General features: G+C 33.3%; 1 protein-coding gene across 7 annotated transcripts in view; it reads right to left on the reverse strand.

The window, feature by feature from the left end:
* LOC145239758 (uncharacterized) overlaps positions 1 to 13,749 on the reverse strand; it is a 340,227-nt gene that overhangs the window by 246,193 nt on the left and 80,285 nt on the right. The window contains exon 1 of one of the 7 annotated variants that reach the window (XM_080103178.1): positions 9,029 to 9,716. The exons of the other annotated variants lie outside the window; for them this stretch is intronic. Within the exon in view, the coding sequence (XP_079959304.1) occupies positions 9,029 to 9,436 (408 nt within the window). The 5' untranslated portion in view covers positions 9,437 to 9,716. Of the gene's footprint in view, positions 1 to 9,028; positions 9,717 to 13,749 lie in introns of those variants that run through there. 7 annotated transcript variants of the gene reach the window in all.

Raw genomic sequence — 13,749 nt, forward strand, 5'->3', positions numbered from 1 at the left:
TTTTTTCTCTGAAACTCCTTATAGGTTATGTCTACCCCTAGATATTTTCTTGCATGTAACATTGCCAACATCCCAAGTGAAAGTGAGTTTGCGGAATAACTAGAGTCAAACATGGGACACTCAAGCCATCAATCAATCTTGTTAACCACTAGACCAATATCACTTCCCTGAGGAGAAATGTTGAAAATGACAATTTTATTGCTCCCAGATAATGCCAAGTAGAAGAAAAGAAAAAAAAATCTAAGGGTATACTTTGAGTTATTGCTTTCTTTCTTTTATTCAAGAAGTCATAACTTTTTTTCACAAGTAAAAATATTTTTTGCCTTTTGGAGATTAACTTTAGGCTTTAATCTTTCAAATACAATCAAAAAGTAATCGGAAATCTACAAAAATAATTATGCTAAGCAAGCTTTCAAAACCGTGTCCCCCTATCAGTTTCCACCATCAAATTGCACATACCAACATAAAATGGAACATTGGAAGGGATCATATATATATATCCCTTCATATATTTTATGAAAACTGCACTTTAAATATAAATTAATCGAAAATTTTGTGTAAAATCTGACCATTAGTCGATTTTTGCTAGATTTATTAAACATGTGTGTTAAAAATAACCATTGCATAACAATATTGTTTTAAGGCGTCAATAACCTAAACATGATTTTAATTTCTCATTTTCATTATTTTTGCTTTTTATTAATTTATTTGATGCGTTTTTTTAAATAGTATAAACGTTATAATAATATTAATACATATTAAAGTTACATAGAGGGGGTAAATTCTGTGCTGCACTAGGAGTGTCAGAAGCCGCAATTAAAAAGGAGTGACTAATTAGACTCGCTATCTTTCGAAGTTTATAACACTAATAATGTAATTTAAACCCCTAATGTTTTTTCAATAAAAGGAGCAAAGACCAAATTTTAAAATAAAAGGTTTAATCGAAAAATATACAATGTTTTTTTGTTTTTTTTAATTGGTTTTCTTTAAAAAAGATTTCACAAAATTTAACATAATCTAAATATAATAAATATATATAAATTAAAAAAAATCTCTTACCTATATAAAATACTCATTAATTGGTGCTTCCATTCTTCATTTGTAAGAATTTGTCCATATTTATATTTTATATGTATATATATATATCTTTTACATAGGCATAACCACTTATCAAGGCCAAGAGGCCACTCGAGGATAAGGGTTAAGAGTGTACAGTAGTCAATTGGACAATATAGTAATCATTAGTAATGGAAATTCGGTAAATTTGTTAACTTAAGTGGAACGGCTCATCAAGAACTTGTTTACGTTGGACTTGAAGACAACTATATTGTAGTCAGCTGGAAAGCAGGAAAACGGAAGACAATTCCACAGGCGTGCAGTTCTAAGAAAGATGCTTTGTTCATGGAATCTACGTTTAGATTTAGGCACAGATAAAGAGTGGGGAGAATTATTGATAGTGTTTTCAGCTAGATGAGTGCTTCTTGTGAAAGTTTGGTGAGGGGGACCAGTCGAGCACTTGCCATGAAAATAACGATACAGCAGAGACAAACTCGCAACATCTCTTCTATGGGATAGAGGTTGCAGGGAAGAGAAAAGGGCATTCCCTATGAGGCTATAAAGTCTATTTTGAACCCTACCAAGGCAGGATAAGTCTTTTCTAGCAGCTCCTGCCCAGATGTGGCAACAGTACTCCATCCTTGGACATACCTGGCTCTTATATAGATAGAGAATGGCATCAGCAGTGAGATATCTACTGGATCGATAGAAGGATCCGACCATTTTTTCCTGGTAACAGATTTGATGTACTTGTTCCATTTAAAATCAAGAGTAAAGGTCAAGCCCAGAAGCCTGTCAAAACATGAGGCCCCCCCAAGACGAGAGCCATTCATTTCAATTGATGCCAGATGGGGATCAGAGCGTTGACGATGTAAAGATAGAAGCTTGGTTTTAGATGCATTAAAAGTAACCAGCCACTACTTTCCCCATTGTACCACGTGCTCAAGATCAGAGGAGAGAGAATCGGAGAGAACTTGGTTGTTTACAGTCTTAGATGTGCTACCATAGATGGTAGTGTCATCAGCATAAATGTCTACAAATGATGTAAGGATGTGATTTGGAAGATCATTAATGTAGATCAGATTAAAAGTTGGGCCCAGGATGGACCCCTGAGAGATTCCAGCATTAATACTGTGAGCTTCTGATTTTTGCCCATCACCTACTACTCTTATGAACCTATCAGAGAGAAATGATTTAATAATTGAGAAAACATTTCCAGCTATACCATAGCTGCAGATATTGTAAAGTAAATCTTTATGCCATACCTTATCAAAGGCCTTTGATATGTCAAGAGCAATTGCTCTAAAAAGGTTGCCTCCGTTGAGAGATCCGCTAATCCTATGAGATAACTGTAAGCACATCTTCTGTAGATCTAGCAGAACGGAAACCATATTGTGTGTCACTAAGAAGGTTATTTTTGCTGAGATGGTTGATTACTTCTATTTAACAGATTCCAGCAACTTACTCATGATGCACAGGAGACTTATTGGCCTGTACTGAGAGGGGGGGATGGGCGATCACCTGAATTCTTAAATACAGGGCATACTGATGAGATTTTCCCGGGAGATAGGAAGCAATTCTCCTTAAGACAACGTTTAAACAGTTTTGTAAGTATAGGCGCTAGTTCTGGTTGAAGTTTTTTTTAATACTATAATTGGAATACCATCAGGGCCGGTTGCTTTACTGGAACCAAGGTTTTTGATTAGCTTGGAAATATCATGTACAGATATTTGTATATCACATAGAGGTTTTTTGATACAGGAGGAAATATTGGGGGTTGGCGGCCTTGGTCGCAAAGGGTAGAATTAGCTGCAAAGTTCTTGGCAAAGAGTTTGGCTTTGTCTGATGCTGACGAGATTACCTTAGGTCCATTGATGATAGTTGGGATAGAGCACACGCTTCTATTCAGGATTCTGTTTGCTATTTGCCAAAACTGGTGGGAACCAAGCCGCTGCTCAGCTACTTTGGACTTGATGGACTGAGCATACAACTCTCTTGCGTTCTTTATTACTTTCTTACAATGGTTGCTGGCGGTCCTGAAAGCAGCTTTAGTCTCCATACATCTATTACGTTGGAAGCAATGGAAAAAGTGATTTCTGTGCACAATGGCAGTCGCACATTCTGGAGAGAACCATGGCTGGCTGTTAGGTTTTTGCTGGAACTTTCGAGGGTATGAAACGGTCTATACCTACAATTAACCATTCCATCAGGTCTGATACTATAGAGGACATCCTTTTTAAACATGGAATGCAGAAAAGATATTCCAGTCAGCCATAGTGTATCGATATACTGAGAGGTATGTCTGAGAACTTATTACATTTCATTTTTATTTTAATTGATACAACAGAGTGGTCGGAAGATCCAAGAGGAGACAGAATGGAAACTGAACATAGTTCAGGGCAAGTTGTGAGAAAAAAAAATTTAGAAGATTTGCACACTGGCCGTCAGTGTCGGGCACATGGGTGGGTTCAGGAACAATCTGAGTGAGGTCATAAGAAATCAGTGACAGAACCTCTCCCTCATTATCGGTCTTGTTTGAGTGGGTCAACCATATTCCATGTACTTTTTAAACAAAAGAATTTAAGCAACCATTCGAAAAGACCACGATTTTGTAAGCGATTATCCAGTGTTAGCAAAGCAGGGTTTCCTGTCTTTCTTCCAGTTATCAAATATGGATGCCTAAAACGATCAAAATTAATTATTTCAAAAATGGAAAAACAACACATACGCATGGGCCGTCGTGCCTTGTGTGTGAAAAAATATGGGTCAACATACTTGAAAAATGATCACATTTCACTCATCAGTTTTTGTCGTTTAAACACAATCCACCCGACGAATTTTCTATTCTTTTTTATTCTCTAAAAGAAATATATGAGTTTTTGATTTAATATATATTATTGATATTTTTTTTTTAAATCTCAAAACATTGAATTAAATAGAAAAAATTGTTGTAGGTGTCCAATTTTTTCAGGACAATATTTTTAAAATGTGAGGTTTCACTTAAAAAAAAAAAAAAAAAAAAAATCAAGGTGGTTTTAAAAAAAAAGAAAAAAAAGGTTTTAAACTTTTGACTTTACTCGTAAAATTTGCATGAAACTATTCTTTTTATTTTGTTTTAAATTAGATTTATTGATCTTTTATCTTCAATTTGCGATATATAAATCTGAGGTGAGAAAATTAATTATTTTCATTTTAATAGACATTTCAAAATGGGGGGGGGGATTTAAAAAAGAAAAACCTTTGTCCAAAATATTATATTCGGTTTATTGGAAAGAGTATAAAATTTCACATTAAACCGGCAAATATTGTAAAAATTGAACCAATAGAAAAATTTTGATAAATTTTTTTCAATTTAAAAATCTAACTCGTAAAATTTAATTCATTTCATCACATAGAAAAAAATGGGCGCATGAACGCATGCAGGCACTTTGTAAGCACTGTTTTTTTTTTTAATAAAAAATAATATTTCTATTATTTTTCAAAAAACTTTATTTTGGAAGTATATTCCATAAAGAAATTAAACACGCCACTTTAAAAAGAGAAATTACGAGTTTTGTATATTTTATTCACAGTTTTGTGTTAAAGGTGTCAAAAATTCCAAAAAAATTGACACATCTAGTGCTGCACTCTGAATGGAAACCAAGTTGAATTTAAAAATTAAGGAAAAGAATTTATGTATAAAAATTTAATCGAATAAAAATTAAAACAAAAGAATGTGCAAAAAATTAAACAAATTGGATCAATTAATTTGTCCTGTAACTGGTTGGAAAGTCAGACAAAATTAATGGATAAAACTGGCCGCTATTTTGGGGAGTTAAGCATAAAATCAATTCGTTATTAAACACTAAATAGAAAAAAGAAAAGCAAAAACAATAGCGAAAGAGGAAGATATGATACGAAAAAGGAAACAAATGATAAAAGACTAAAGAAAATACAAGAAAAAGTGTTTGGAATAGGAAAAAAAGAATCAACAAAAGATAAGAAAACGTAAAAGTAAAAAGACGTAAAAGTAGACAAGGTTCAAAAGAGAGTTGCCAACCCGATAAATCCTGAACCGTCATCTAAGCTTCAGCCTTTGTTTCATCAACGAAATGTAGCATCCCTCTGCCTGTTCTACAAGTACTTTAGCGGTGAATGCTCCGACGAACTGCAAGCACTTGTACCCCCTTGATGTAAATACTCCCAACAAACCCGACAAGCAGCTAAATCACACCCCTTCACAGTAGAGATCCCTAGATGTAAGAGAGCCTTCTACTCCAGTAGTTTCTTCCCCAGAACCGCTGGACTTTGGAATTCCCTTCCGGGTTCCTGCTTCCAACTGTACTGACATGCAGAAGTTCAAGTGTAACGTGAACCGATATCTTGCTGCCCAACTCTCCACATAGTACCCCTGATAGTAGCCCCCTACATCAAAGTAGCAATGTGCATTGTTTGGGGTGCAAACGTAATAAACAAAACGTAAAAGTATAAATAAAACGTAAAAGTATTAAAAAAAAAAAAAAAACGTAAAAGTAAACAAACCGTAAAAGTATAAACAAACCGTAAAAGTATAAACAAACCGTAAAAGTATAAACAAAACGTAAAAGTATTAAAAACAAAAAAAAACAAAAAAAAACGTAAAAGTAAAAAAAAACCCAAAGGAAATAAGTAAAAAGGGAAAACATAAAAGATAAAACAAAATAGAAAAATGCTTGGCGTATTTTAGGAGAGACACCGGTCAAGGTGAATCTAAAGATTTGTGTACATGTACAAACACCGCTTTTTTCTTTTTCAATGAAAACAATACATTTTTACAATCATTATTTGAAGTTGAGAACTAAAAGATGAATTCTTATTCAAATTATCCTAAACAACTTATTGGGTTTGCTTTACTACACACATAAATTCGACAAATATAACATCACTGTAACATTTATTGGGTGGCTTTCTAACACCATTTTGCTTTATTTTTTTTTATTTTGAAGTGAAAGTGAGAGTAGAGACTTTAGGGACTGCCAAACAATGTGAAAAAAAGAAAGCATGATTCCGTGGCGTCAGACTTGTGTTAACTATACGAACTATGGAAAAGCAGAAGTGACTTAACGATTTTTTTAAAACCTTTGTTTATCTTCTTCAAACTGCAATTAATAATTAATCTTTGTTAAAATTTTGTTATGGTTTAAGATTTACACAGTTTAATGATTAATAACATTATAAACATTTGTATATTAAATATGAAATACGGTTTTACTGAATGTTCATTTGGTTAACTACCGGCTTCCATATTTTGTTCGGTCAAAAGAGACAAACAAAATATGAGGGGAGAGGCCTACAAAATGCTTAATTATTTGTGCAATATTTTCAAATCTATTTTAATCTGGCAATAAAATAGTTTACAAGACCCATGTTTATATTAAAACTTAATATTAAAAAAAAAAAGTTTAAACACAATTAAAAATCTATGTTCTAACGGAACATTTTGAAATAATGGAATTTTAATCATTTTAATCTTTAAAAATTAATGTTCACGAAGTTTCTTTTTCTTTACAATTCAACTGTATAATATATATATATATATATATATATATATATATATATATATATATATATATATATATATATATATATATATATATATTAATTCGAAAAAAAAAAACGCTATTAAAAAAAAACATTAAATTTATATCATTTTTTTAATTGCAACTTTAAGGTATATTTTTGTTAAATACGTGTATTTAAATTTTAAAAAATAAATGTTTTACTTATTTGAACTCTTGTTTCATAATAAATAGAAATTTCGATAGGTTTAAATATATTTGTTCGAATTTCGAAAAATAAAAATAAGGAGGGGGGGGACACGTACTAAAAAAATATATTTCCCCTCGTATATTTTACGGAAACTGCATTTTATATGTAACTTCGTTTAAAAATGGATAAGTATCGAAAATTTCACGAAAATCTGACCATTAGTTGATTTTTGCTAGATTTATTAAACACGGGTATGTTTTCACGTTTGAAATGCTTACTACATGGGAACGTTATTTTAAAGCGTCAATTATGTAAACACGATTTTCGTCTCGCAATTTCATTATTTTCGTACAATGAAATTTTTTTTTTTAATTATTACTAGTTTATTTTGCCCTTCTTTTAAATGGTACAAAAGTTATATTGATAATATTAATTTATAATAAAGTTACATCGTTTTACATATGGGGGGGGGGTAATTCTGTGGTGACTTTTGGAGGTGCCTACACACGTGCCAAAAACATTGATTGAATTAAAACGTAAACAAAGTAAAAGTTCGTTCAATACAATTTGAAAAAATGAATTCCTATTTCAATCAAATAAATTATTTAAAGTGTGAAATTAAGATCTGCATTCATAATTTATTTGATACTTATCCACTTTTCGACCCAATCTCCGGCAACTTCGCGTCGGATTTCCCCCGTTGTTTACGTAACCTGCCAGATGTTGACAAATATTTGTCTGGTATTGGATCATAAGCTGGATTTATTTTTAGTAATAAAATAACATTTAACACACTAAAATTATTGCCAATTTCGTACTTGTGCATCTATGTTACCGTGCTGAAATAACATTAATATTTAGAAAGCCATTAACATGGGGGGGGGGGTAACTATTCTGTACTTTTAATCCAACAATTTAAAGAACAAATATATCGTAAAAATTAAATTTAACCTGAAAATACTATTTTAAAAATAGCGCAGTAATATAGACGCATAAGCATCGCCAATTTCATTGAATACGCCAAACACCAAAATGACACCTAGAATGCGAAAATATAGTCGCCATCTTCACAAACAAGCCGACAAAGAGAGGAAGAAGCACTCAAGTTTATAACAATGTCGTTTAACGAGAAACTTATTTTTCATTTCGACGTTTCATGTGTAGGAAGAAACTTGTCACAACTTAAATTTTAATGTTACTTTATTACTAAAAAAATTGTTCGAGTAATACAGAACATATTTCAATATAAATAATCGAGCTGACTAAAATAGATTTATTTTTTAGTATTACCTTGTTTTTAACAGCTGTTCTCTCGGAACGTCGTTGGGTTCAGGTTATTTGGGGATAAATAGTACCGTTTGAAGGCATAGACGGTGGCAAATCCGAAGGAACGGACGCAGTTCCGAAGGAACGGACGTAAACCATTTGCGCGGATAAATTGTTCGGCTTTTTCTTTATCATTCATTAGATTTATTAAACACGGGTATGTTTTTACGTTCGAAATGCTTACTACATGGGAACGTTATTTTAAAGCGCCAATTATGTAAACACGATTTTCGTCTAGCAATTTCATTATTTTCGTACGATAAGTTAATTTTCTACCTAACTGGATACTTTTTTTGTGTTTTTATTCAATGTAACATGTTTATTCAGTTCGAAAAACACAGTGTTTGCCGATGTATTGGAAAATTTAAAATGGCGCCGGATTCTCTGTTGAACGCGGTAAGTTTGGGAAAATTAGTTAAAAATAAAAACATATACAAAATACTGTTAAAAACCCACCGAATATATGTCAGCCTATGTCACGGTAACATATTGAGCGAGTTTCTGACACCTTAATAAGAGTTGTGCTGATAGACCGCAAAATGGAATAGAAGTGATGTTGATGCCCATGTTAAAAGTCATTAAATAAACTTTAAAAATTTCCTGCTAAAAATAACTAGAGTTAATCTATTGTTCTAAATGAGTTAAGTATTTTACTAAGAATTGTAAGAAAAAAAATTTTTTTTTCAACTACTATATTTAATGTAACAAAATTTTATGACATTTAACAAAAAATGTAAACTGCGACGATATCGAAATATTCCTTACTTACCTCCCATAGTACAAAAAAAATTATATTCCAAATAACCAGAAGTAACGTCGAAAATTATTTCGCTCAAAAAAATTTAGGTGACTGAAATAGGAATTAATCATTAGAAAATATAATAAGACCCCGACAGAAAAATGTAAAGTAAAATAATACCTCTTTTTTAACAATTCTTATCCCTGAACGTCGTTGAGATCGTCGAATTTCGGTTATTTGGGGACGAATCGTGCCTTTTGAAGGCAGAGACGGTGTTAATTTCGAAGGAACGGATGAAATACGCGATTGTTGTGTTGATGAATTGTTTGTATGTAATTTAATTTTGTTGGGTGCATTTGGAGGATGGTTGTGGTCGACAACTTTGAGCAAGACGTGTTTTCCGGTATCCGTAAGTCTTGTTACAGCTCGACCTTTACACGAAGGCCACTTGCCTTCTCGACACCACCAATAATAAGTAGTCTTTATAGATTTATTTTTGCACATTAAATAACCCCGGATAATAAACTTGTCGCGTCCTCGTCGTGTCGGAACAGTTTCAAAGGTCTCTCCCACTTCGGAAAGATCCATATTTTCAACTATGGAATTTGTTAAAGTTATCTCCACTTGACGTCAAGATTGCGACATTTAACTTATTCCAGGAGTCTGTACAGAATTTATGATGGCAACGATTCTCACAAGAAATTAATTTAAAACATTAAATTTAAAAGGTTCGACAATGTGACATCGAAGTTATCTCCCTTAGTTTGTAATTCATTCGGCGTGTCATAACAAACTAATAAAAGTATCAACTGACTTTTTATTTTTTATTAATAATTCATTCGCCTTTTACAAACGTGACACATGAGCTCTCCTATTCAGGGAGACAAAAACATTCTTAGACGGTGTTTTACGAAAACAAAAAAAGAAAACTTGGGCATTTTATTACACTTACGATTTTGTAGCGACAATCAATACTTGGGTAAGCCATTTAAATTGTATACATGGTTTCGTTTTTATTACATAAATCAATGTTTGGTTTAAAAGTTTTCGGTATTTGTGCACTTTTGCCACCGTGCTGAAATAACGTTATTTATTTAATTATTATTTTTTTTTTTTTGCAAGACATTCTAAACATGTGGGGGGGGTGTTTTGTTTTTTTTCTCTTATAACTATTCTGTGCTTCCACCAAACAATTCAATAATAAAAAAAAAGGGGGGGTTGTATTACTGTACACACAGATTCGAAAAAGTTGTCAAAAAACAAATATATAACAAATAAATGTTATCAAAGGCAAGATAAGTTACTTGTCTACCAAACTGGATATATTTTTCGTGTTTTTATTCAATGTCACATGTTTATTCAGCTCGAAAAACATACAGTGTTTACCGATGTATTCGAAAATTCCAGATGGCGTCTGATTCTCTCTTTAACACGGTAAGTTTGGGAAAAGGTGTTATAAATAAAAAACCGGATAAAATACTGTTAAAAACTCGCTCAATATATGTTACCGTGACATAAATTGACATATATTCGGCGGGTTTTTAATAGTATTTTGTATAGTTTTTTATTTATAACACCTTATCCCAAACTTAAACGTGTTAAAGAGAGAATCAGACGCCATCTTGAATTTTCGAATACATCGGTAAACACTGTATGTTTTTCGAGCTGAATAAACATGTTACATTGAATAAAAACACGAAAAATATATCTAGTTTGGTAGAAAAGTAACTTATCTTACCTTTGATAACATTTATTTGTTATATATTTGTTTTTTGACAACTTTTTCGAATCTGTGTACAGTAATACAAACCCAAAAAAAGATATCGTGAAGGAAGCTTGAATTTAAAACAAACTATTTAAAACAAACTATTTAAAAACAGCGTGGTGGCAAACGTGCACAAGCACCAGTTTTTTGGGGGTTTTTTTGTCGCAATATTTGTTTACAGAGACAAAGTGTGCGAAGGTGAAGATCACACCTATGTCGAGGGAAAGATGTCTGGTTTTTTTTTTGGTTTTTTTTTCCGCGGGGTCCTTATTCCCTACTTCATCCAAAATAATTTTATAAACAGCATGTTTTCTAGGTACCTCCAGTTTTAATCCACGCTGTATTAGGGGTATCAGAATTTGGAGGGAATTTTTGACACCCCTAACACGAAACTGCGAATAAAATATAAAAAAAACTCGTAATCTCTCTTTTAAAAGTGGGTTTATTTTCTTTATGGAATATACTTCCAAAATAAACTATTAAAGTTGTTTAAAAAATAGACATATTTTTTATCTTTTAAAAAACAGTGTTTCAAAGTGTCGGCACGCCTTCATGCAGCCGTAATGAAATAATTGTAAGAGAGTGATAGACACAGCTAAGTCAGATTACTCTGAAACCACCAGAAAGCGCATCGAAGCACAGAAATTAGGAACCCGGGATTTTTGGAAAATCTACAACAGCGTAGTTAATAATGGACAGTCAATTATTCCCCCACTAACAAACAATCATGAGGTTGCTTGCACGGCAACTGACAAGGCTAATCTGCTTGCCAGTCGGTTTGCCTCAAACTCCACACTGAACTCGGTACACCACTCACTCCCTGATTTTCCTCTGCGAACAGACGCCACACTTGACGACTTGAAAATCACCCCTTCTCAGGTACATGCTATTATAAAAAACCTAGACACCTCTAAAGCATGTGGACCAGATCTCATCCCGGCTGTGCTATTAAAAAAATGCTCTGCCGAGGTTGCTCCAGTTCTGTCCAAACTTTACAATAAATGCCTTAACGAATCTTGTTTTCCCGACTGCTGGAAAACCGCCTCTGTGGTACCAGTCTTCAAGAATTCTGGTGAAAGAACTGACCCACTAAATTATCGCCCCATTAGCCTCCTCCCGCTTTTCGCCAAAATATTTGAGTCCTTAGTTAATAAAGCCCTAGTCCAGCACCTAACAGCTGCTAAACTCTTGACTGACAAACAATATGGATTCAGGCAAGCCCGTTCAACAGCAGATATCTTAACTGTAGTTTCTGAACGTATATACCGTTCATTGGATAAAACAGGGGAGGGTAGAGCGGTGGCCCTTGATATATCTAAGGCTTTTGACAGGGTATGGCACGATGGTCTTCTAAGGAAAATTAGATCATATGGAATCACTGGAAGAATTCATAACGTAATTAAATCCTTCTTAAGTAATAGAAAAATCAAAGTTGTCCTCGACGGACGTACATCCAAACAATATGACATAAATGCGGGAGTGCCTCAGGGGTCTATCCTTGGACCTCTATTGTTCCTGATATTCATAAACGACCTCCCTGATAATATTGTTTCGGAGATGGGTATATTTGCCGATGACACCACTCTCTATAACAGATATGAGGGGAAAACAAATGAACACATATCCAAGAAAATGGCAGAAACACTAGAGGATGACCTCCAATCCGTAGTGGAATGGGGACAAAAATGGTTGGTCTCATTCAATGCTGCTAAGACTAAGCTTGTTTCCTTCAATAACTACAAGAAACCTTCTCTACCACCAATAGCAATGGCCAAGAACACATTGCCTGAAAGTACTTCTTTTAAACTCCTCGGCCTAACGTTTACAGGGAATATGAACTGGAATAGATACATTGAGAGCATTGCCAAGGCTGCTGCAAGGAAGGTTGGCTCCCTCTACCGTGCTAGAAAACTACTTACGCCTGCCAGTATCCTATACCTCTATAAGGCAACCATTCGCCCATGTATGGAGTACTGTTGTCACATCTGGGCTGGTGCATCTGCTGCTTGTCTCTCGCTCCTGGACAGGGTTCAAAAAAGAGTCGCAAACCTGATAGGTCCTGAACTGTCATCTGGGCTTCAACCTCTGTCCCATCGACGAGATGTTGCATCCCTCTGCCTGTTCTACAAATACTTTAATGGTGAATGCTCTGACGAACTGCAAACACTTGTACCTCCCCGACGTAACTACCCCCGACAAACCCGACAAGCTACTAAGTCTCATCCCTTTACAGTGGAGATCCCTAGGTGCAAGAAAGCCTTTTACTCCAATAGTTTCTTCCCCAGAACTGCGGGTCTTTGGAACTCCCTTCCGGGATTCTGCTTTCCCAACTGCAATGATATGCAGAAGTTCAAGTGTAATGTTAACAAACATCTTTCTACTCTTCTCCCTTCATAATGACCCCGCTAATTAATTCCCTAATAGTAGCCCCCTGCTTCAAAGTGGCACTGTGCCTTGTTTGGGGTGAAAATTGAATTAAAAAAAAAAAAAAAAAAAAATTGAATTTTACGAGTTAATTTTTTTCAATTTTTAAACTTTAAAAATCTATCAATTTTTCTATTGGTTAAATATTTACGATATTTTCAGTGTCAATGTGAAATTTTATGCTCTTTCCAATAAACCGAATATATTTTAGACAAACGTTTTTTTTTTTTTTTTTTAATTCACCCCCCCTCCCAATTTTGAAATGTCTATTAAAATTTTAATAATTAATTTACGTACCAAAGTTTTATATCACAAATTGAAGATAAAAGATTAATAAATAATATATTGTAAATTAAAACAAAAGTGTTTGTTTTTTTTGGAAATTTGCCTGTAAAGTACAAAGTGTAAAACCTTTTCTTTTTTAAAAACCATGTTTTTTTGTTTGTTTTTGTTTTTAATTGGAAGCCTATGTTCTGCTTATATTGACCAGTAAGTAATGGATGATGAGGACAATTTTTTCTATTTCATTCAATGTTTATAGATATTTAAAAAAAAAAAAAAAAAACTTCACTCGATAAAGAAGAATAAATCAAATTTATGTATTTCTTTGAAAAAAAAAAATCCCTTGAGTCTTTTTTTTTTTTTTTTTAAGGCAAAATCTAAGTAAAATTCGACTATTTTTAAACTATGGGAACACAGCTAACACGAATGT

Source organism: Euprymna scolopes, chromosome 19, assembly GCF_053919585.1.
Source record: "Euprymna scolopes isolate OS-2025 chromosome 19, ASM5391958v1, whole genome shotgun sequence".
Classification (NCBI taxonomy): Eukaryota; Metazoa; Mollusca; class Cephalopoda; order Sepiida; family Sepiolidae; genus Euprymna; species Euprymna scolopes.